Genomic DNA, 21702 nt, shown 5'->3' on the forward strand with positions numbered 1-21702 from the left:
AAAAACTATTTCGAAGACCCTCCACTTCAGGTATTAACACCACCCAAACGTCCACCCTACGTGGGCCAAGTAATTCCAAATGCTGCACAGTCACCAAACCGCCGGGCTGCCGCGGGTGCCCGGGTTCGGCGCTGCCCGCCCAGGAGCGACTTCCGGGCGAGTGAAAAAACCTGTTGTCCAGGCTTACATGCATTTTCCTCCGACCACTCCGAGAGCTCCCGGGGCCCCCATCAAGTGCATCTCAGGGACCCGCGGGGGGGGGGTGCGGCCCAGTAGTGCAGCGGAGGCAAAAATGGGCTCCGATTAGGGGGAGAGCGGATTGGGGTGACTCGCGCCTCAGAAAGGGCAGGGGAGCTCCTGGCTCGGGGCTTCGGGTCGGGCTCTCTGCCGAAGCCTCCCCGCGGGCAGGTTCCCTGCCTTGGTAAGAAGAGAGGTTCAGGGATAGATGCTCCCAAGTGTAGCCTTTTAAGGCAGCACCGTGGGCGCTGCTTACCTAGGAGTCTCAACCAGTACATCCCAGTTCGGAACGCCCCGGACGCCCATCGGGGCATGGAAAGCCTTTTCTGAAATATTCGAAATCCGGCGGGGCACTTGGGGTCCCCGGGACGTGCGCCCGCTACAACTGCGCTGCAGGGCGCACACCTGAAACCCAGGAACCGAACAACCCCCGCGCCTTCCTTGTGGAGGGACTAAAAGGAATGGAAAGCGGGCGGCATGGGACTCGGCTCTGGGGTACAGGGACCCCTTCGTGTGAAGGGCTTTTTACGGAGCTTATAAAATTCAGTGACATCATGTACGAAATGAAGAACTTTCTACCGAGAGCGCTCATTTCGGAAGCGATATAGAATTTCCCCTCTCTGCCTCTCTCAGGGATAAAGGAAGGAAAACATCACCACCCTCCTAGTGTTCCCCTGGGCTAACCCTGAAATTTCTTTTCGCCATAATCCAAATTACAACAAGGCGATTCGTTGGGCGGATGCTACGTGATAGATTCTTCCCAATTTGCTCGGTGGGGGAAATTTCAAAAACGCCCATAGCTGGAATGAAATGTGAGTTTTCACGGTGAATTTTAAAAGTATTTGGTTGGTTGAAAGGAAAATAACAATTTTCCCTGGAAAACGGGGACGTATTTCTTCCACAACTTTTGTAACTATAGGTGGTCTCAGAAAATCCTGAAATATTTTTATGTTTTTCCTTTTCAAAAAATAAAAAATAAAATTGGGATTGGAATCTTAACCATTCTCGTAAACACAAACCCCCACTGTCCCTTCCCCCAGCTCTATATTTCTAAAATTGCATTTCTAAAAATTTAACATTTCTTAAAGAATGATTTCTATTTTCAGTACCATTTATATGAAAATAAAAGATGTATTTTGCTAGCCGTTCTGAACCAAATTGCTGCAGTTGGTACCAATGTCACAGGGAAGGGGAACCTTCAGAGGAAGAGGAACTTGGTAACGTATATACAAGTAACCTGCTCTACACACCATCCAGTTTTCAACATTGGAATTTAATTAAACAATGGCTTCCCTCTGGAGGGGCTTTGAGATTATTTCCCTTTTGAAATCTAATTCCCTAGTTGTCCCACTACGTCTTCCTCCCTGGGAGTGTCCCCATGGGATAGCGTGGTGGACGTGTGACTCTTTAACTTGCTGACTCAGTTGTGCAGCTTGGGCAAGGGGGTAAAACTGAGAAATTTCAAGACTAATCTCTTGCAGAGTTAGGGATGCTTAGCAAACCTTTCACCCTCGTGGAAAGTTTGCATGGCCACTTTCATCACAGAGGTGACAAAGGGGGTTACAGCCGCTGGAAGCCAAGCGCTGTGTTTTCGGGCAGGTAGTCATTTAATGACAGCAGAATGCCCCGTGGTGAGTGCAGCTCTGAGGGCGTCACTTAAGGTCTTACTGGGACGTTTTATATGGTTGGACATTAACAACAGAGAACAACAGCTTTTAAGTATTTTTGAATCAGCAAAAAAAAAAAAAAAAAAAAAGCCTTAACTATTTGGTTAACTTATGTCATATGTTATTTATAGGGTACTTAGATAAAAATCATACATAGGCATATATATGAAGGCACGTTTTATAAAAATATAACTGGGAATCCAATGTACCATGAATGTCTCTAGATGGAGTCATTCCCTGTACACATTCTGAAAGCACAGGAAAGAAAAAATAAAAATAATTGTGTGACTACACTGGCAGCAAACGCGAAATTGACCAATAGTTGATGAATTTCATGCTAATTGCCGCAAGTGCTAGTATGAAAACTAAGTGCCCCTCTAATTCTTTTGTTAGCTCATTGCCTCCTACACTTGTTAGCACTGGAGATTTGTTATAGCACTGTTGTCCAGCTTTGGCACAAAAGTAGCTTAAAACAGTAAGTCAGCAAATGGAAAATGAACTGTTGGAGATGCACATGGTTTCTTACGTGCCTGCCACCAATGTTTTCCCCTCCTGGCTAGTGCTGACTCTATTGTTCATAGAATCACCTGTGATTTATCTAATGAGCATTGCAAACACATTTGGAGGAGGGTACAGGAGTGACTTAGAATGCAAGGTGAAATCACAGAAAAACATGTAACGATCTGTAATACCGCAGAGGCTAAATGCAAGAAGTAAAAAAAAAAAAAAAAAGCACATTTTTTAAAGTGATGAAAAGAAACAATTTGGAAACACCTTAGGGAAGAAATATACTGCTGGCTGACGATTATGCTCATTTACTTCTAGTGATAGGGCGTTTTAGAAACGGTCCTTCCTTGCTTGCTTGCTTTCCTGCCCTTTGCTAGGAGGGCAGAGGATTCGTATTGAAACCGCTCATTCTTAACAGATGATATCAATTCTTATTGAGGATAATTGTCACAGGATCATTTCCAAATATGAAGCACTTGCTACACTGCTGTGTGTCGTTATAGCTAAATCAGGAGGGACAGTAGGAAGCGGCTGCTCCCGGCCTGGAAGAGCGACACAGAATGTTCCGCATTGGAAATGCCTGTCAGCTTCCCACGCTGATGATGGTGGGCGCGCCGTCATCAACATGGAAGAAACACCACTTTTCAAAGCCCTAGAATTTGAGCATTTCAAATGCTGCAGACCAAAAGCTTTCAACTCCACTCCACAATATTAGTATAATGTAGCTTTAAAAAAAAAAAAAAAAACCTTTAAAGCTAAGAAAGGAGGTAATTATTTCAGATTTCCAGACGCTGTTTAAATAGGCAGGAGAACGAGATTTGCAGCTCCTTGGTCTTATATTTTTGCCAAAGCAAAAAAAAAAAAAGTGACTAAAATAATGAGGGGTTCTGAAGGACTGCCCTGTGATGAAAGATTAAAGGAATTAAATATGGATAGTCTCAAAGACGCATCCTAGAAAAACCAAGACTGTGGTTTACATGTACCTAAAATGACTCCATAAAGATGACAAACAAACAAGAGGGCAGGGAGAGAATCTTGTGCACTGACCGGGGTGAGGTCCAAGTAGCCAGTGCACCTTGACGTTAGCAAGTCCAGTTTTAATAGGCATGGCGCGGGGCAGGGATCCACACCCGCACGGACCGGGCAGCTGCCTTTATTTCTGGTAAAGACACCCAGCAGAATCAACCATCCCGGACCTAGTTCCACGGAGACCCCAGAAACCTCTCCGTGCCCAAGGGTGAGAAACAGGAGGAGCGGAGTGAAACAGAATTGTTTCCTCTGTGCACCGAATATTCGGTGATTCGGAGAGGGAAGCCAAGATTTCTTTTAAGCCCCAAATCCCAGGCAGAAGTGAGTAGGTTTTGAGCGGTGTGCATGTTGTCTGTTGAAAGCTTTCTTAGTTTGTCCTGCGTCAGCAGCCTGGAAAACACAGCACACATCCTTGAGCTGTGGAGGAGGGGCCGGGGAGGGACAGGTGTCCCTGGGCGAAGTGGCACCTGTGGAGATTAGAAGTGATTTGCCCAAGGAGCTATTAAAGGTGCTGGAACCTGAGCTGTAAGAGGAGAGGTCTGTGTGTTCAGGACAGCGAGGGCAGCACGCGGCTAGCTGGTCCTGCTAGCTGCCCGCCTCCCTCCGTCCCTCCGTCCCTCCGTCCCTCCGTCCCTCCGTCCCTCCGTCCCTCCGTCCGTCTTTCACATCCCCTCTCCTTGAATGCTACTGTATTCCAGGCAGTGGCCAGAATGCTTTATATACCATTTCTGATTTCATCCTTGCGACAATACCATTTCCACCTCCATTTTGCAGACCAGGAACCTGATTCTTGGAGAGTTTTGGAAACGAGTTCGCCTCACTCTCTACGCGCGCACGCACACGCGTGTCCACATACGGGTCTGCATGCGTGATGAGCTATGTTCCTTTGTGATCACAACTATGTATTTCTGTGGGTGACCTTTGTAGAGTTCTGAACAGTTAAACTCTGATCTCATCTTTGACTTGTATTCGCCCGTCTCATGGTCTGCATCGGAAAGCATCCCTGGAATTCTTCACCACGCGACTCTCAGATCCTTAGGAGTCGTGTCCTGAGGTTATTTCCGGCGATCCACAGAGCTGGAGGAGCTGGTCAAGGTCCGTTTGGCTGAGAGGCTTTTGAATTCATAATGGATATAAAATGGCTTTCCATTCTTTTCCCGCCTCTAGTCTTTCCAAACGGCACCTCAAGAACATTCCCAGATATGAAGTATCTGCTTTTCCTCCCTTCAGCATCCCTCGGATGCTGCCTGTGTACCGGGCAGAGTGCCAGGCTCGTGGGTAACAAAGGCCCAACCCATGGGAGCAACGGCGTGTCCTGGCTGCTGACGGACACACAGGTGCAGGGTGCAGGGAGGTGGTGAAAGACACAGAAGGAAGAGGGGAGGGCCCCCAGGTGGGCTCAGGGAGATGTCCTTCCTGGCGGAGGTGTTCCCTGACAGGCTCTTGGAGGTCCGGTAGGCTTGCCAGGCGGCTGGGGAGGTTGACGGAAGGGCTTAGGGAGGTGGGAAGCAGCTGGAGGAGAAGGACCCAGGAAGAAGCATCAGCGTGAGGAAGCCATGAACTCGTGAAACATCCGCGTGTCAGTTCTGGTCTGGCTGAGCACAGGTTTGGCACGGGCTGGGGGGCGGCAGCTCACAGATAACACTCGCTGGCAGGCGCGGGCACAGGCGCGGACACAACCCGAAGAAACTGGAACATCAGCCCGAGGGCAATGGGTTCACCAGACGCTTCACATCTGGGACATAACGTAACTCACATGGAGCTCAGGAAGGTCAGCCGTCGGAGGTGGGTGGTGGGTGAATGGGAGGGACAGAGCATCTGTTACCGTGGAAACATGCAGATGAGAGGGGAGAGGGCGGGGAGAGATGGGTAGCCCACTGGTGGCCCAGGTGCCCCTGATGCAGTGAAGACTGGAAGAAGGTGGGGGTGGACGTCGGGCTCAGCGGGGATGTCAGTGCAGATGGGACAGTCGGGGTTCTGGGCAGAGGGCTGGGGTGGTTGAGGGTCCTCACGTACCGGCCACAGTCTCGGATTCTCTAGGGAATGTGTCGTGGACAGGAGAGCATTGCCAGAGTCTCAGATGATCGACATTTCAGGGAGGTCAGAAGAGGGAACACTGAGGGGACCGCGTTAGGGTGAGCAAGAGGAGAAAACAGTCTGAAACACCACAGGAAGATGAGAGTTTGGAGGGGAAAGGCCTGTCTCCGAGGATGAGGACAGAGAAGACGGCATTCACTTTGCCTCCAGGGGAGCCGTGTCACCTTTTCCAGAGGAGAGCCCTTGGGGCCGAGGATGGCAAAGCGAATGGGATGGAGGGCAGGAGAGGGAGGTGCTTGCTGGAGGGAGGGAGCGGGGTGCTGTGGCGGGGGGGGGGGGGCTCACCTTTGAGAGGTGTGTGTGTGTTTCTGATGGAAGACACATGAGAAAATGAACGTTTCCCATGTGCATTTCACCGACAATCAAACTCAGCCCCCATCTCTCACCAGCGTCCCTCCCCACTGTTCCCCCAGTGTCCCGACTGGGATCCCTGGATTCACCGGTGACCTCATCCAGTCGCTGCCAAGCCCTCGTTTCGGTGTCTTTGTTATCATTCACCGCCCCTTTCCATCCCCCTGCCACCATTCTGGCTCAGCTCTCACGATTTCTCACCAGGTCTCCTGCCGAGGGATTTGCACGGATTTCCCGTGGCCCCTTCAGGCTCCTCTCCCACCCCGCAGTCGGCAGCCTCCGCCACGTCTGAGTTTCCCTGCGCGTCTGGACTTCACGTCCAGGTCTTTGCACGGTCCTGCAGGATTGGGGCTCCCCTCCCTGGCCCCGTCTTGGAGAAGGTCGGATCCTCCGCCTCGGGTGGCATTTTCTCGAAGGACCAACTGTATTCTTCGTCATGGCCCCACACCTTCTGCGTGACCCTCCCCCCTGCTGTGTGTGATAGCTGGGGAGTGAGCCGGGGAGTGGGCTGGGGCAGGATGAAGTGATGAAACCAACCCAGGATTCGACGTGCGGCCACATTCCTGAAAGTTAACACTCTTGGTCCCTTTCCACACCCTCGCTCACCCTTGACCGTAAATGACTGAATCGCTCGGATCCTCGCTCTGGGAACAGAAACCAGGCGTCGCAGGCAGGATCCTGAAACGGGCCCCAAATTTTCCGTCCGAGTCGCTGGGACTGTGGATACCATGCAAGATCATCCCTTGGTCATGCTACGTGGCGAAAAGGATTTTCCCGACGTAATGTAGGTGACGAATCAATTGGTTTTGAGTCAACCAGAGGGGAGATGATCCCAGCGAGCCCGATGTGGTCACACGAGACTTTGCAACGTGAAGAGTTCTCTCAGGCCGGGGCAGAGATGAGCTCAGAGATCCCACGGCCGGCACTTTTGGCTGGAAGTCAGAGGGCACCATGTGCGAGGATGGGACAGCAGCCTCCCTAGGTGACCCCTGGCTGACAACCAGCGAGGAAACCCCATCCTGCAGCCTCGTGGGAACAATTCCGCCAGCAGCCTGAAGGAGCCTGGGAGTGCATCCCCCCAACGCCTCCAGCTAAGAGCGCAGCCAACACTGATGCTGGGCCGAGTCGGGGAGGCAGGAACCCAGTGGAGCCCGGCTGGACCTTTGCCCTACAGAACTGTGAGCTAATCAATGGATGTGGTTTCAGCTGCTAAAATGGTGGCACTTTGCTAGTTGGGCATCAGTGGGAAACTTGTACGCTTAGCATGCCTTCCCCATCCCCTATTATTTTGGGGAGACGCTGCCTGCATGTGATGATCTAGTCTCTCTATTTCCCAGGTCGTGTCAGGAGGCCACACACCTACGCCATGGCCTTCAAAAGTCCTATCAGTGACAAAGCTGATATTTTTATCCCTGTCTGCTTGACTCCTTGGTCTGTCTCACGGTTGGCTCTGGATCACTGGGGAGCAAGGGGGTCGCCTTCTCTTCTGCTCACCCTTACCCCCACATGACCACTACAGCTGAACACCTTGCCCATACGCTGTCTTGCTCCCCGTTGGACCCGCGACAGCCCTGCGTGGATGGAATGTTTCTGAAGGCCCTGGGGTCTGGTTAAGTGTGGATTCGGATTCAGTAGGTTTGGGGGGAGCCTGAGATCATGCACGTCCAGCAAGTTCCCAGTGCTGCTGCTGGTGATCCAAGGACCACACACAGCGGGAGCAAGGGCAAGTGCTCAGTCTCCAGCAAAACTGCACACAGCACACATCAGACTGTGGTGTCCAGAGGTTTTCGTAACCAACCCTGCAAAACTGCTGTCTCTGATGGGACTTTGTAAACTCTGGTGATGAACTAAATGTTGGCGACGCCCGAATCCCCAATGTGTTGTATGAGAAGGTGGCACCTTGGGGAGGACACTCGGGTTAGAGAAGATAGTGAGGGTGGGGTTCTCCTGATGGGATTAGTGCCCCTAGAAGAAGAGATCTGATGGCTTTCTTGTTCTCTCTCTGCCACAGGAGCACACAGCACGGAGGCAGCCATGTGCAAGCCATTCCTGAAGGTCTCAGCAGAACCCGGCCATGCTGGCATCCTGACCTCAGCCCTTCAAACTGGGGGAAAATCAAGTTCTGTGTCTGAAGCCCCCCGGACTATGGTATTTTGGTATAGCAGCCTGAGCTAAGACAGCTATGGTAACAGAAGTTACCATTTGTCAGTGTGTCTGTGAGACCTCACACTAAGTGCTTGATATGCATCATTCCATTTAACCATCTGTCACAGATAGCCCCCAGTGACGAGTCCACTTCACAGATAAAGACACTGAGACTCAGTTATCAGCCAGCCCATCCCCAGCAGTTTGCCTTGTCGTAACCACCTTGCAGATGCTCACACCATTATCAGTCAAATCCTTTCTTCACCAGATCTTGGCACGTTGCCTTTAAACCAGGTGGGCACCCTTTCTTAGTCCAGGGCAACGTTGTCCCGTGGAAATAGCATGCACGCCACCTATGTGCATCGGGAATGTTCGAGTGGCCACATTAAAAAAGTAAAGAGGGCCCTGGCAAGTTTTGCTCAGTGGTTAGAGCATCAGCCTGCAGACCAGAGAGGCCCCGGTTCGGTTGCTGCTAAGGGCATATACCTCAGTTGCAGTTTGTCCCTGACCCCAGTTGGGGTTGTGTGGGTGGCAACCACTCGATGTGTCTCTCTCCCATCAATGTTCCTCTCTCTCTCCCTCCCACTCTATCTGAAGATAAATGCAAAAAAAAAAAAAAAAAAAAAAAGGCCTTGGGTGAGGATAAAAAAAAAAAGTAAAGAGAAATGAGTGAAATTACTTTTAATTATCTATTGTAACAAATTTAACTCAGTATATCCAAAACATTTTCATTTGAGCATATAATCAATATAAGATTATTGAGATATGTTCTATTCTTTTTTTATGTGGTAGGTCCTCAAAATCCTATGTGTATTTCCCGCTTACAGCACATGGAAATTCCAGTTTGCCACATTTCAAGTCCTCAGGGGTCACCTGCGGCCAGTGGCCACTGTGTGGAAAAGGGCAGCCCTGGAGGGACCACCCAGACACACTTCACCCTGAAGAGCATCTCCCTGCTGCTGCGCTAGCGCTCGGGCCGTGCTCCACCTGCTGTCAGAGACGGTCGCTGAGCAACGCGGGTCTCCCGGTCATCTTCCTCTGAGCTGTCCTGAAGCAAAGCTGGGACAGCATCACCTGACTGACCCAGAAACAGAAGGGCACGCGTGCCCAGCAGCAACAACAGAACTGCAGAGGCCAACTGACCCGTCCGCGCCGCCAATGCCGGTCACAGCTGTGGACGAGCCACAGTCCTCCCCGTGCGCTGTCGTGGCCACTTCAGGTTCACCAGCCACCGAGGGTGCAGCCTGGGCGACAGCCCACTGGTTTCTTTCTCCGAAGGACTGTCGCCGAGCCCCTCCCATCCCTCTCTTTTCCAGCGAAGCCAGTTTTCTATGACATTCATAACAATAACATAGCTTAGACTGAGAGGCTCATTTTTAATAGGTAATGACTTCAAAATAGAATTGCTAAGTGGTTAAATGATGCTCATTCTCAAATAGCAATTCCTAGAAATAGGTTTATTTTGAAAGATAATGTATAGATTTTTCAAAAGCCCACCCAATATATCAATTTGCTAGCAATCTGCCAGTTAAAATACAGTAATATTTCAACTCAGCGAGGCAGCTTCGGGTCTAAGTTTCGTAGAGCATCCCAGGTCTCGGAAGAAAGAGCGACGCAGAGAACAAAGAGCAGGTGCTTTGCTGGTTCTGTTCTATCAGTTACATGAAGTCGAGATTACAGAGAAGCAAAGTGATTCACCCATGTTACCTACATTTTATTACCTCAGCTACCTAGGAGTATTAATAGCCAGCCTTTTTACTCATTGTTTCTCCATGTCAACGCAATTAGTGAGGTTTCACTAGGTAATGTATGATAAAGTAATAATTTAAAAGATATATGGATGTACATAGTTTAATTACTTTATCTTTAGACTAAGCAGCTACCAGGCTCTTCGTTATTATTATTGCAACTGTTAGTACTTCAAATTGGTGCTTGTCCCCCCGACAGAAATAAAAAGTTTTACTGTGATCCCATACAGACTGCAGAGAAATCTCCAAATATAGCAGAACCCCTTAGAAAGGGAATGCAGACGCTGGGGATGAATCTTGGGAGCCAAAGCACCCGTCTGTCTTGGACATGGAAAATCTACCTCCTAAGCAAGCGCAAGATGTATAGTTATCTGTGAAGGAACTGCTGACATGCCCATATTGATCAATTAAATCAAAAGTTGCCCAATGTTGGTCTTCTACAGGCGCTCAGATCAGAGAAAGCCCGTCATGTCCACCCTGCTACCGTCACCTGGGAAACAGAACTTCCTGTGGAAAAATGCACAAAGACGGTCACCAGCCTGCTTTCTCGTGAGGGCACGGGGCTGTCGTTCTGCACAAAGGCTTGCAAAGTTCATGTTCTAGTGTGAACTGACAGGTTGCTCAAAAGGCAGCAGCAATGGACACGGTCATTCCACTAAGTTTCATAGAAACCCTAGGATCCACACTGTAACGGTTACAGATGTTCAGATCACATTAATAACGCTCTGGACTTGATGTTCTGGTAATAACCACGTTTTTCTAGACCACGTGCCATGGACTGCAAAGCCACTCATAGAAACCCTAGGATCCACACTGTAACGGTTACAGATGTTCAGATCACATTAATAACGCTCTGGACTCGATGTTCTGGTAATAACCACGTTTTTCTAGACCACGTGCCATGGACTGCAAAGCCACTCATTTCTGTGGACTTCTTTTGGAACCCCGTTGTTGCTTTCTCAGTCAACAATGGTTAAGCCAGATCCCAACGTTTTGGTATGATTGATTTGGACTTGCTTAGAACAATGCTGTGACATAAATCCATCTTCCAAAACGTAAGGCACATTTTGCTACGTTGATTTGAATGCATGCCCAGTGCCGACCCTAGAGAGTTCGCCTCTTCTTTAAAGGTGGACAGGAAAACCGAAAACACTACTTAACAAAATTAAGCAAAACACCTGAAAAGAAACATTACCTTTTAGCTAATTTCCAACGTACACTTACATGTACAAAGAAGGCAACATACAGAGATCATCCAGATGTTATTGAGAACGAGTCAGCACAGGAACGAAACCTCGAAACTTAAAGGCTCTTTGTCACGTAACTGTGCCGAGTGGGTCATTTTTCTGGTTTTCGTTTTTTAATTGTTTTTTTTTTTTTTTTTCTCTTTTTGGTCAGAGTGAAGCCAGGTGGTCCCTGGCTGAAGCGCTGACCGATGGGACATGCTGGAGCAGGTCCGTTTCTCTCTCTTGTCTGGTTGCTGCGACAACCCAAGTGCACACGAGGACATGCGTGGTGAGGCCACATTCAACATCATTCCTGAGAAACACAGCACTTAACGGCCGGCTTGGAGGATGGGCATGCAGTAAATATTTATATAAATGTGGATTTAAAAGAGTTTGTAAAAAGCATTCGATTTTAAGAAGTTCTGTAATTGCCAAATTCTTGATTTAGGAAGCATCTCATTTTTTTTTTTTTAAAGAGAAAGTGACCCCAGATCAAATCTATTTCCTCACCCCCACCCCCAAATTGTATAGGTTTTAAAATAGGAACTATTTCTTTAGTCAGGAACTCTCTTCTGCCCAAGACACCCCGAGTGGCCTTCTAAGGGGGAAAGAAGGGAACTTTGCCGCAGACGCCGGGGGCTCCGCTGTGGTCTGCAGGCCCGCGCTGGGCCGTCAGCCGGGACCTGCGGGCGAAGGGCCGAGGTGTCTGGTGGCAGCTCAGCCCGGGGCCCCTGGGCAGACCCTCTCCCGCCGACGCACAGCTCTGGAGGTCATGACCGAACACGGGCACATCGAACGACGCCGTGATGTGAAGTGTGAGGTGCAGATTCCCTCCCCCTCGCGCACCAAGCTCACAGGAGAACTCATTTCTTTCCTCTTTGCCTCGGGCATCTGTAGGCCGCAATTTCCCTGTGGGCACTGAAATGATTTCCCCCAACCCTTCCCAGTTAGAGTGGGAATGTACTGACTTCAGGTTAACCCCTTGTGCACCCACGAGAAGGAAGTCGCTTTTCCCGTGTGGAACACTGACCGCCGGAGAGAAGGTTTCACTCACCACAGCCCCCCTAAAAGATGGTCCTCGACGCGACGCTGCCCGAAGGCAACGCGGCCGAAGCACAGCTTCCCAAGAGAACACTCTCCCCTTACTGTCGTCTTGACGTTTCGAAGTGTTCTAGGATTCTTCGGAGCAGAACCCAACTTCGTCCACGCGAGTGATACTGAAGCAAGAAATGGGCGTCACCTCCCCGGGGAACAGAGAGCAGACACGGCAAAACGGGGTGTCCCTGGTGTTGACGGCCGGGACTCTGGCGCTCAGAGGGAGAGCGCCCCGTGGGAACCTGGAAGGCCCGGCCGCTGCGCGTCCACGCGGAGCTCTTCTCCGAGAAACAGACACTCCTCGAGAAAATATCCTCTCTTTGATTTCGAAGATGTTGGGATATCGAAGTCCAAAGTACATATGCCTGAAACAACTCCTCCCAGCAGCCCGTGGGCCTAGAACCTTCTTTCTGTCAGAGGTCTGCTTATGGAGCAGAAGGGAGGGCGGGCTGGCGGGTGTCGTAATCAGCATCCCGAGAAGAGTTCACAACCCTCTGGGACAAGGTTTTGGATTTTGAAAAGTAAATATGATTCTATTCTTTTTTTTTTTTTTAAGAAAACTAATATATAAGTGTTTATATATTGCTTAGTGTGTCAAGGAAATAATCGATCATGTCAGGGCCAGACTGAAGAGGCTGGCGGCAGCTCACCAGCGCGTGGGGTTTGGGCTGTGTTACATTGTATCGGTCTTGGGTTCATCTACCTGAAGAGAGAGACTAGGACGTTTGATCTCTGGGGAGCCATCGAGGGCCCCTGATCCACGAGAACAGAGAAAGCTGTGGAATTGATTTATCAAAAGTGAAAGCCTTAGTTAAGCTAACAGGGTTGTGATGACCGAGCAAATTTTAATGGACACATAATAATGGTCTCGAACATTTACTGAGCTGCTTCTGGGCTCAGGGGAAGTGGCCAGGGCTTTCCATGCATCCTCTCATTTGGAAAATAAATGTTCTTATTGATTTCTAGAGCGAGAGAAAGGGAGAGCGAGCGAGAGAGAGAAACATCCTTCGGTTGGCTCCTGCACACACCCCTACCCTGGAGGGAGCCCGCAAGCTGGCATGTGCCCTGACCAGGAATCAAACCATCGGCCTTTCGGTGCAAGGGACAGCCCTCAACCAGCTGAGTCACACCGGCCAGGGCCACGAATCACCTCCTTTAATCCTCTTGATAATTCTACTGAGTTTGGAACCGTCATCCCTTAGGGTTAAAGAGGTTAAACCACTTGCCCCTGGCCACATGGAGATGGGGCAGTACACGTGAGCACCCGCCCAGGTGTGTCATTCTCATTTAGGCAGGGACACAGACAGGACTGTGCAGCAGCCTGACTTGGCTCCAGCCCCCCCCCCCCCCCCCCCAGGCAGGTGCCACAAGAAAGTGGCTCCTTCGGAAGCACGGAACCCGGAGAGGCGGATAAATATTTCAGCGACTTTTCCAGAATGGTACTTAAGGAGCTCAATTTGGGCTTGAGCCCATGGCCTTCTGGTTTAAATAGAAAATGCATTAAAGGCCTTTATTTAGAGACCCATATGGCAGTTTTTAGGGAGCAGCCCCGGTTCTCCCGACTTCCTTGGGAGCACAATGCCAATAGGTGTCTCGGTGCTGTCATTAGGATTCATTATTTATCAGGACTTGATGGTGTAGTTGCAGCCTGGAGGCTCACTAGCCGCCCGCGGTGGAAGGTCGGCTGTGAGGACAGCGCTTCCCCGGGGTCCAGACTCGGGGGCTCTTCAGAGCAGAAACCCACAGAGAAGCCCGCCCGCGCTCGCCCGTGGCTCAGAGCACCTCCCCACCTCTGGCCTAGAACAGCAGGGCGCGGCCATGTGAGGAGCGCAATGGTGACGTTCAGACCCTGGACTGTAACCCGTTCATTTGTTGGAGATTAAAAATATTGCCAGTAGTTCCTGTTCTAACACCCAGAGAAGAAAGGGGGGAAAGGAAATGAAGAGAAGACTGGGGACGTGGAGTCTTTCTCGGGTAGAAGGAGCAAATATCGCTTCCGGAAGCCCCTTTCCTGTGGCTGGATCCATCCTGAGCCACGAGTGTGCTGTGTTTCTCACTGTTTCTTGCTGTTCTGAGAAGCTGGAGACCTCTGGCCTCAATGCCCTTATTTTTTCCTTCTTCTTAGTACTTATTTTGCAAGGTGCGTCGGTGGGTGATCCTCTGTGACTCTCTGTAAGTCCCCTAACATTTCCTTGTCCCAGTCCCCTCACTGGCCAGGTCGAGAGCCTTGTCACTGCCAACGGGTCACCAGGAAGCCCCAGGTTCCGTCACAACTGCCCAAGCGCCCGGGAGAGCCGTGATCAAAGGTAGAGGGTTATTCTAAGACAAGTCAGAGGGAAACGGTTTTGAAAGCCACCGTTCTGCGGACAAGCAGCAAGTCATTCTGAGAGGTGGAAAGTCTTACCAACATGTTATACCACCCACCCCACTCATACAGAAAGGGAAAGAGGGCTGAAAAATGAGGGATTGTTCCAAGGTCCTGGAACGGTGGCTGGCCTGGGACCCCTGCCCTGCTCACGGGTGTCCTTCCCCCGCGCCTCAACAGCCACGTGGTGACATGCTTCAACAAGGGCCGGTCTTGTACAATTTTGTTTACAGAAAACTTACAAGTCACAAAAAGCTAAATCAATCGCTTCCCCTTCAGAGTGGTTTCCTGATTGAAATCACATAAATTAAACTCCAGCCCCCCACGAAGAAGGCTCAGGAACTGAGTAATAAATCTCCAAGAAGAGATACTCAGGACGTTTTGAAAGTCTCAATAAATAATAATATGCGAAGAGGAAAGTTCACTCATCTCCCACCCGCAATGTCCCTCAGCCAAGGACTTTCAAGTTGTACTGGAAGAAGGACGGACGTCCCTGCCCTCTCTGTAATTGTCTACATGGACAGGAAGGGGAGAAGCAAAAAGTGTCACCCCAAGTGTCCAATTTGTCTCTCCAGGGGGCAAAAGTGGTGTAAAATATAGACTCGAAGGATACAGCAAGGTCGTTGCTCAATGTTGTGTTGTAACCCTGTGTTAACTGTCACCGAGGGCTGTGACGGCAACTATTGCTTCAACTCTGCAAGGTGTTTCCTGGGCTTAGCTGGCGGGGTGGTTCGGGGAGGTGCAATCTCTGTTGTCGGGCAGGCCAGATAAAGCCTGAGCTCGGGGCCACTATCTTTCATTGCTGAGTCTGTAGATAACAGCTTCAGGCCCGTGCCCCCCGCCTGCTGTCCCAATTGGTAGGTCTCCATTGCTAAAGTCTTCAGGGTGTGTGTTATCGGACACGTTTTATCACCCCGAGGCCGTTGGTCAAAGTCAGCCTTTGGACTTCTCTGTCACACACATCGAAGGTGACTGAAGCTTTGGGACATGGAGAGGGCTTATCTGACAATTCTAACGGAAGAGGAAGAGAGTCCAGCTCCTTCTGCATGTGTTCTGGGGAGCGGGAGGTGTCATCTTGCTATCTGTCTCTAGGGTTACCCTCTGCAACTGTCTTATGCCTTTTGTTTTTGCACAAATTAAACCTGAATCCTGGTTATGCAAAATGGTGACGGCTAAGCTGTCTTCGATGGTACCAGAGATCCGTTTCGGGGGCCTGTTCACAGGACTCCCCGTGTGGAGCCCTGGTGGACACCGCGTTCTCGTCCTTGCTCCGATCACGGTCAGAGGACAGCAGGGCCGGAACGAGACCCTGGCTTTGTCTGTTAGGCATGGCCTTCTCAGGAACAGGGCGCCAGTCCTTGCGAGAGGAATTCATGCCTGCTCAGATTATTTATATCTCGATGTGGAAACCAGATGGAGCCCATTTGGATCCCATCAGATAGGTTCAGATGTGTCCCTCCCTCTGCAGTTTCGCACGCCTCGCGTCAAGCCCTGCCCTCTGAGTGTGAAAATCCGACTAAAAGGGAGGGGAGACAGGGCAGACGAAGAAGCTGGTTCCCCTCTGAGCACAGAGGTGACTTAATGCCACCCCCACGCAAACACAGACCTCGCTGCACTTCTTCAGAGAAAGGGGGGCGCTCTGAGCGAGGCCCTGCAGGTCTGCAGCAGTGGAGGGTGCTGAGCAGCCTCAGGCAGGAGGCACCCCCGGGGCGCAGGTGGACTCCAGGCCCAGGGAAAGGGGAAGGGCACCCACGCCCCTCTGTAAGGCTGAAACTTGACCTTTAGGATTCTGGGTCCTCTCCCCAATTTCCGAACTCACATCACGTCTCTCTCATTTTCTGCCTCTTTCTGCACCTCCCCTTTGGAAAGAAAGGCCCTCCAGGTTGTGAGCATGCGCCACGGGGGGTAGGGGGTTCATTGCGTGGATACACCCACGGATCAGCTTGGCGCTCGGAACAGGCTGGGGAGTTTAGTTTTAAAGCAAAACGATTTCCATAAACTGGCCCTGAAATCAGCTTCCACAGACCAGCACCGATGCACGCTGTCCTCGCGGCTGAGCGCTCCTGCCACGCGCCGGGACGGCCCAGCCCCGCACCTGCGGTCCTGTGGGCCCGAGTCCGCGTGGCCGGCCGGGCGCATGCGCAGAGGGCTGCGCGCCTCCGCCTCCCCCACTGCCTGCGGCCTGCGAGGTCTCCCAGGCCCGTCTTCCCCTTTTGGTAATGTCTCCATGGAATCAGCAGTGACAGAGGTCACTTTCAAAACTTTTTTTTTTTTTTAGTGAGGAATTCATTTGGCTTCTGGAACTCAGAACCAATGCGGTCTCTCTGAAGTCAGGAACTAAACACTCAAAACCAAATACAGAGCGAAAGGCTCTCTGGCCCTTTGTCCTCTCTGTCCCTGTCCCTGTCCCTGGACGGGAGAGTAGAGCCCCCTTCCGCTGGCACCTGGCCCTTGTTCTGAGGGCCCTAGTGAGGCACCCTAACCCTGGACGGAGGCCAGATGCTGCCCTGAGTGGGCACCGTTGTCACCCTGGTCAGCACTGGGTACTCTGTAGTTTGTTCATGAATCACACACTGGTCAGGACCCCAATGTTCACATGGGCGCTTGAGGTAAATATTGCATGGACTTCAACACAAGGCCTGAGAGCCTTCCTGGGGGTGGTAGGAGCCATCGATTCGGGGGAGGGGTGCTTCCTGATTTGGGCTCATACAGCACCCCCCCCCCCCCCCCGTGGTGCAGAACCCAGGGCATAGAGAGCAGGTGCTCAGTAAATGTTTGTTGAACCAAAGTGGTGAAAAGCAGCATCAAAATACGTATTTGTGGGGATGAGGTAGGGAATAAAGGGGACGGAGGCAGTAGCAGCCCCCAGGGTCTAGGAAGCAACAACCTGAGTAGCAGATGCCTTGCAGACAGCAGCCCCGGGTGGGGGTTCTCATTCTTGGTCACATGGGTGCAGCACAGAGAGACGGGGATCTGCGGGGATTGTGTACCTGACAGTCACCTTGAACCTGTGCTCCTACAGAGGAATGGCCAGAAGTCTGCTCAGTGTTGAGTTTGTGGTGGGGAGAAAGGGCAGAGACCAGTGTACCCAGACTCGGAGAGGGCTTTCCAGGGCACCCCAGCCCCGGTGAGCTGGCCCAGCCCACCTCTCTGACCACACGGAGCACCTGTAACCCACAGCGTGTTCTGCCTCCACCCTGTTGTTCAGATGCGCCAAGCTCTTCCTGCCTCAGGACCTTTTCACATGCTCTCCCTCTGCCTGGACCACTGCCCCCCCCCCCCCCCGCCCAGTTTTTTCTCTGGCTGCCCAGAGGTCATCTAGTAAAGTCACAGCTAGCGGGACCCCGTCCTGTGCGGTCACTGGCGTCCTATCACACACACATTTATCTTCCTCACTGAGTTCCTCCATCCACTTATTTACTGTCTGCCTCCACCCTCCAAGTGAGGGGCACAGTGAGGGGCACGCTGTCCTGTTCGCTGCTGGACAGCACCCCGCAATGAGGGAGGTGCTCGGAGCGAAATACAAGAGTGTTCACAGTACGTTTTGTGAGCGAATGAACCAACAAATGAATGGATGAATGAATATGATGAACCGTAGCTGCCACGTTCCCTACTGCCTGTTGCACCCTGAATCGGCCCAGATCTCCGAGTGAGCAGTTAACTGCTTCCAGGTGGTGAACAGTGGAAAAAACCCTCCGTTTGCAACTTACTCTTTGAATCCCTGGGTTCCCGTAAAGCCTGGAAGGCAGCCCCCCCTCTCCGTTTCTCAGCTCTGGGGGCCTGGAGGGCTCCGGAGCTGACAAGGCCAGTGCCCTCAGGAGCCTGCCCGGAGCTGTGGGCACTGCGCTAACCAGGCTGTCAGCAGTGGGCTCTTCGTCCGACTCGGAGCTCCTGACGCTGGGCTCTGCAGACGGACAGCTTTTTCACGGGGTGAGCATTTCTGGCCCAATCAAAATCAAAGCCACGCACCCGGGCATACTCGTCTGGGAAGGCCCAGCACCGCATCTGCCCCTCAGTTCACAACTGAGTCCAGACAAATAGAGGTTCCCTCTGCCTTTGGGGAACCCATGTCGGCTCCTGGTCGGAAACTCCAGGTCCCTCGTACAGTTGGCCCCCGCCATGTAGACATGTACGGATGAAGTGCTGGCTCTGGGCTCAACATGCTGAGTGGAAGCAACCCGGGGCATGGGAGAGGCCGCTGGCCACCCTGGTGGCCTCACCTCCGCTCGTTCGGGCTGGAGGCAGGAGGGGCTGCCAGGTGCAGGGGCGCCGTGGTCCCTGCCGAGCTCTTCTCGGGGTGAGCAGGGCTCCGGGAGAGGAGGAAGCGTGTAGGGCGCTGGAGGCCGGGCTGCCCCTCCTCAGCTGAGTGCAGATGGGCAGTGGGTGCGGCTGCCTGATGCCCTCCGCTGAGGGACAGGTGCGGGCGCTGGGAACCCGGGCGTGATGCGCAGTGTCGCCGAGTCATGCTTGCCAGCGCCACGGCCCTGAGCCTGGTCACTTCCTCTCTTCATTTTGGCCCCTTCAACTTTGTATCGTTTGCAATGAGGATTCAGGGCCAAATGCCTATTTTCACCTCCTGCCCCCATGACACAGGGCTTCGGGGTGGGGTGGGGGAGGGGACCCGGACATTGTTGTCTTTAATAATTCACGTGGCAGCATCGTAGGGATCCTCTTAACTGCGTCTTAAAAGTCATGAATTGATTTTCTGACATATCGGTTAACAGTGTATCACACTGACACGGAGTTGTGTTTAGGCTCCTGATTGGCCTGGAGGCCGATATGGATTCAACTCAGCCCAGAGGTTAGCTTCGGAGACTAAAAATAGCGCCTGTCTAAAAGGAGAGGCTTTTTACGTGGAGTGTTGTCTAAAAACCTAAACCATCTGTCCTTTCCGGGCCTGTCAGTGGGGTAAAATATAGATCCGCGCGCGTGTCGCTGCTGAGACGTCGGCGACATTCAAGAGGCATGAAGTAGCCTCCTGCCCCTCCTGCCCCTGGGCACGGGGTGGAGTCGTGGGGCCGCGGGGGCGGAGGGCTGTCAAGCGTGGTTTGCTGGGGCCTCTCGGAGGAGGTGACAGCTCTGGACGGTGGTCCTTTCCGGGAGGGTGGATCTGTCTCTGTAGCCAAGTTTGCGAGATCATTCGCTGCTGCCCACAGTGGAAGAATTATCCACGGGGAGCGTCCACAGCGCGGACTTTCCTTGTGGGGACGTTAAGACGGACGCGTCAAGTGGCTGGCCCGAGGTCATACAGTGGGTCCCTGAGCGCTGCCGAGAGGGACTTCCTGACATCTTGGCCTCTGTGGGGGCTCGTAGGTCAAACTTCTGCACCAAGGATGGCGTGACATTAACTGCGTTAACCTGCCAGGGAGTCGCCATGGATGTCTGAACACCTGCTGTGCCCACAATATAAAACTCCTTAGAGTGTGCTCTCAGGGGAGCAGTTTGCTCCCACTCCTGACGCTGCCTGCCACGTGGAGGGGCCTGGGCAGGTGAGGCTCCTGGCCCCCCTCTGCCCCTGGCGTGGGGGTTGCTGAGTCCAGGAGAAGGAAGTGGCTCTCTGGGAACACAGCCTTCCTCGGTCCCTCCTCCTGGGGCTCGGGGTGGCAGGAGGCACACAGTCCGGTCTGTCTGCGTCGCCGTGTGGTGTGTGCTGCGGGCCAGCACGGGCTGGTGGTGCCCGAGAGAATCTAAGTGGAGTTTGGCCTTGGGAAGGCCGGGCCGCCGCCCGCCGGACCCTGTGCCCTGTGGCTCTGAGCTGCGGGCAAGCTGCCCTCCGATCTGCTCCACTGCCCTCGCCTGTGGCTCCGTCGACCGGGAGTCGGGAAGCTGCCACGGACCCGCTGCGCTCCAGCCTTCAGCAGTGAGGTCTGCGCGTCAAGCGGGGAGACCCGCTGCTGGAGCAAACCCACCCGAACTTTACTGAGAGCTGAGCCCGGCGTCCTGGCTGCTGCCTCCTGGGCTGGCCAGCGACTCTTTCCTGAACTGCAGACTGGGGGTGATCCTCCTTTACGGCTCTGTTGGGCGCATCAGACAGGGTACCCCGGGAGACAAGTCTTAGCCTATCTGTTGCCCAATTAATAGGACTTGAAGTCTTTTCTACTGCAAAGTACCAGAAAAAAAGACATAGACAAGTATTTAAAAACCCGAACACACTTCCAGAGAGTGCTATTTCCTTTTTACTCATCTGAGAATGTCTTACGTTCTGCCCGAGACCCACGGGGAGGAAATGTTAATGGAAGAAAAGACTGCGTGGAGAGAGGGAAGTGGACGCCCCGAGAGGCGGAACTGACGGAGAAACACCTCTCAGGTGAAGTCGCGCTCGTCACTGGCCCCGTCCTGATGAGAACGGACCTTGGCACCCCGTCGTCCTCGCCCAGCCCAGTCCAGGGGGGTGGAACTCCGTCCACCCTCGGCACACCTGCTCGGAGCACCCGAGGGCCGCGTGGTGGGCCAGCGCGGAGGGAACCTCGAAGCCAGCGAAGGCGCCTCTGTGCGATGCGCATGTTCCTAGCGATGTCCCCACGGCTCTGGTTTGACGGTGTCGATTACCACGCTTGTCGTTTCTTGGCAAAGGGAAGGTGTCGTCAGACTGGAGGAGCAAGCGTCGGAGATCAATGCTGTTTGGGTGACTCATTTCACAATGCTCTTCGATTTCTAACTCTTGCAAATTCCATTTTGGCGTTGTTCGGCCGACGCGGAGAACAAAATTCACACTCTAAAAAGATGAGAAAAGTGTCCTCGGGTCTGAGGTGGCGCCGCTTCTTCGCGTTCTCGTCTCTGGAATGGAAAGCTCTGCCCCGAGGTGGGCTGTCTTCCTAACTCTGTTCACCAGGGCGACAGAGACCCAGGGCGTTCAGTCAGCGTCTTCCCAGGGACGTTTAGGTTAAGAATAGAACAGTTTTCTGCAGGGGGTGGGGGGAGGGACATGCATTATTTACAGAGGCTCTAGAGATGGAAGAAGAGTCTCAAGATTTTGCGAAGTTGCTGGTTGATCTTCCGACCCAAGGCAGCTCAGCTCCTGGGTGCCTGGTGCCCGTCGGACGACAGCCGGCTCCAGCGGAGCCGTGTCCCAGCGCTAGGAGTGTGCCGCAGGGTTGGGGGACCGTGACATGTCTGCTGCCGGGTGAGTAGCACATCCCACAGTGTTCTTGAAACAATGCACACAACGTGGGTTCCACACCCAATAAGTAGTACAGGCGTTTCTCACGTGCAGACTGTCCTGACACTCCTGGGGA

At 52.5% G+C, this 21702-nt stretch overlaps 1 protein-coding gene across 2 annotated transcripts in view; it reads right to left on the reverse strand.

Moving 5' to 3' along the window:
- RUNX1 (RUNX family transcription factor 1) overlaps positions 1–21702 on the reverse strand; it is a 212487-nt gene that overhangs the window by 85662 nt on the left and 105123 nt on the right. Inside the window, exon 3 of one of the 2 annotated variants that reach the window (XM_036242344.1) lies at positions 2114–2152. The exons of the other annotated variant lie outside the window; for it this stretch is intronic. Within the exon in view, the coding sequence (XP_036098237.1) occupies positions 2114–2152 (39 nt within the window). The remainder of the gene's footprint in view (positions 1–2113; positions 2153–21702) is intronic. 2 annotated transcript variants of the gene reach the window in all.

The sequence above is a fragment of the Molossus molossus genome, unplaced genomic scaffold (genome assembly GCF_014108415.1).
Source record: "Molossus molossus isolate mMolMol1 unplaced genomic scaffold, mMolMol1.p scaffold_m16_p_5, whole genome shotgun sequence".
Classification (NCBI taxonomy): domain Eukaryota; kingdom Metazoa; phylum Chordata; class Mammalia; order Chiroptera; family Molossidae; genus Molossus; species Molossus molossus.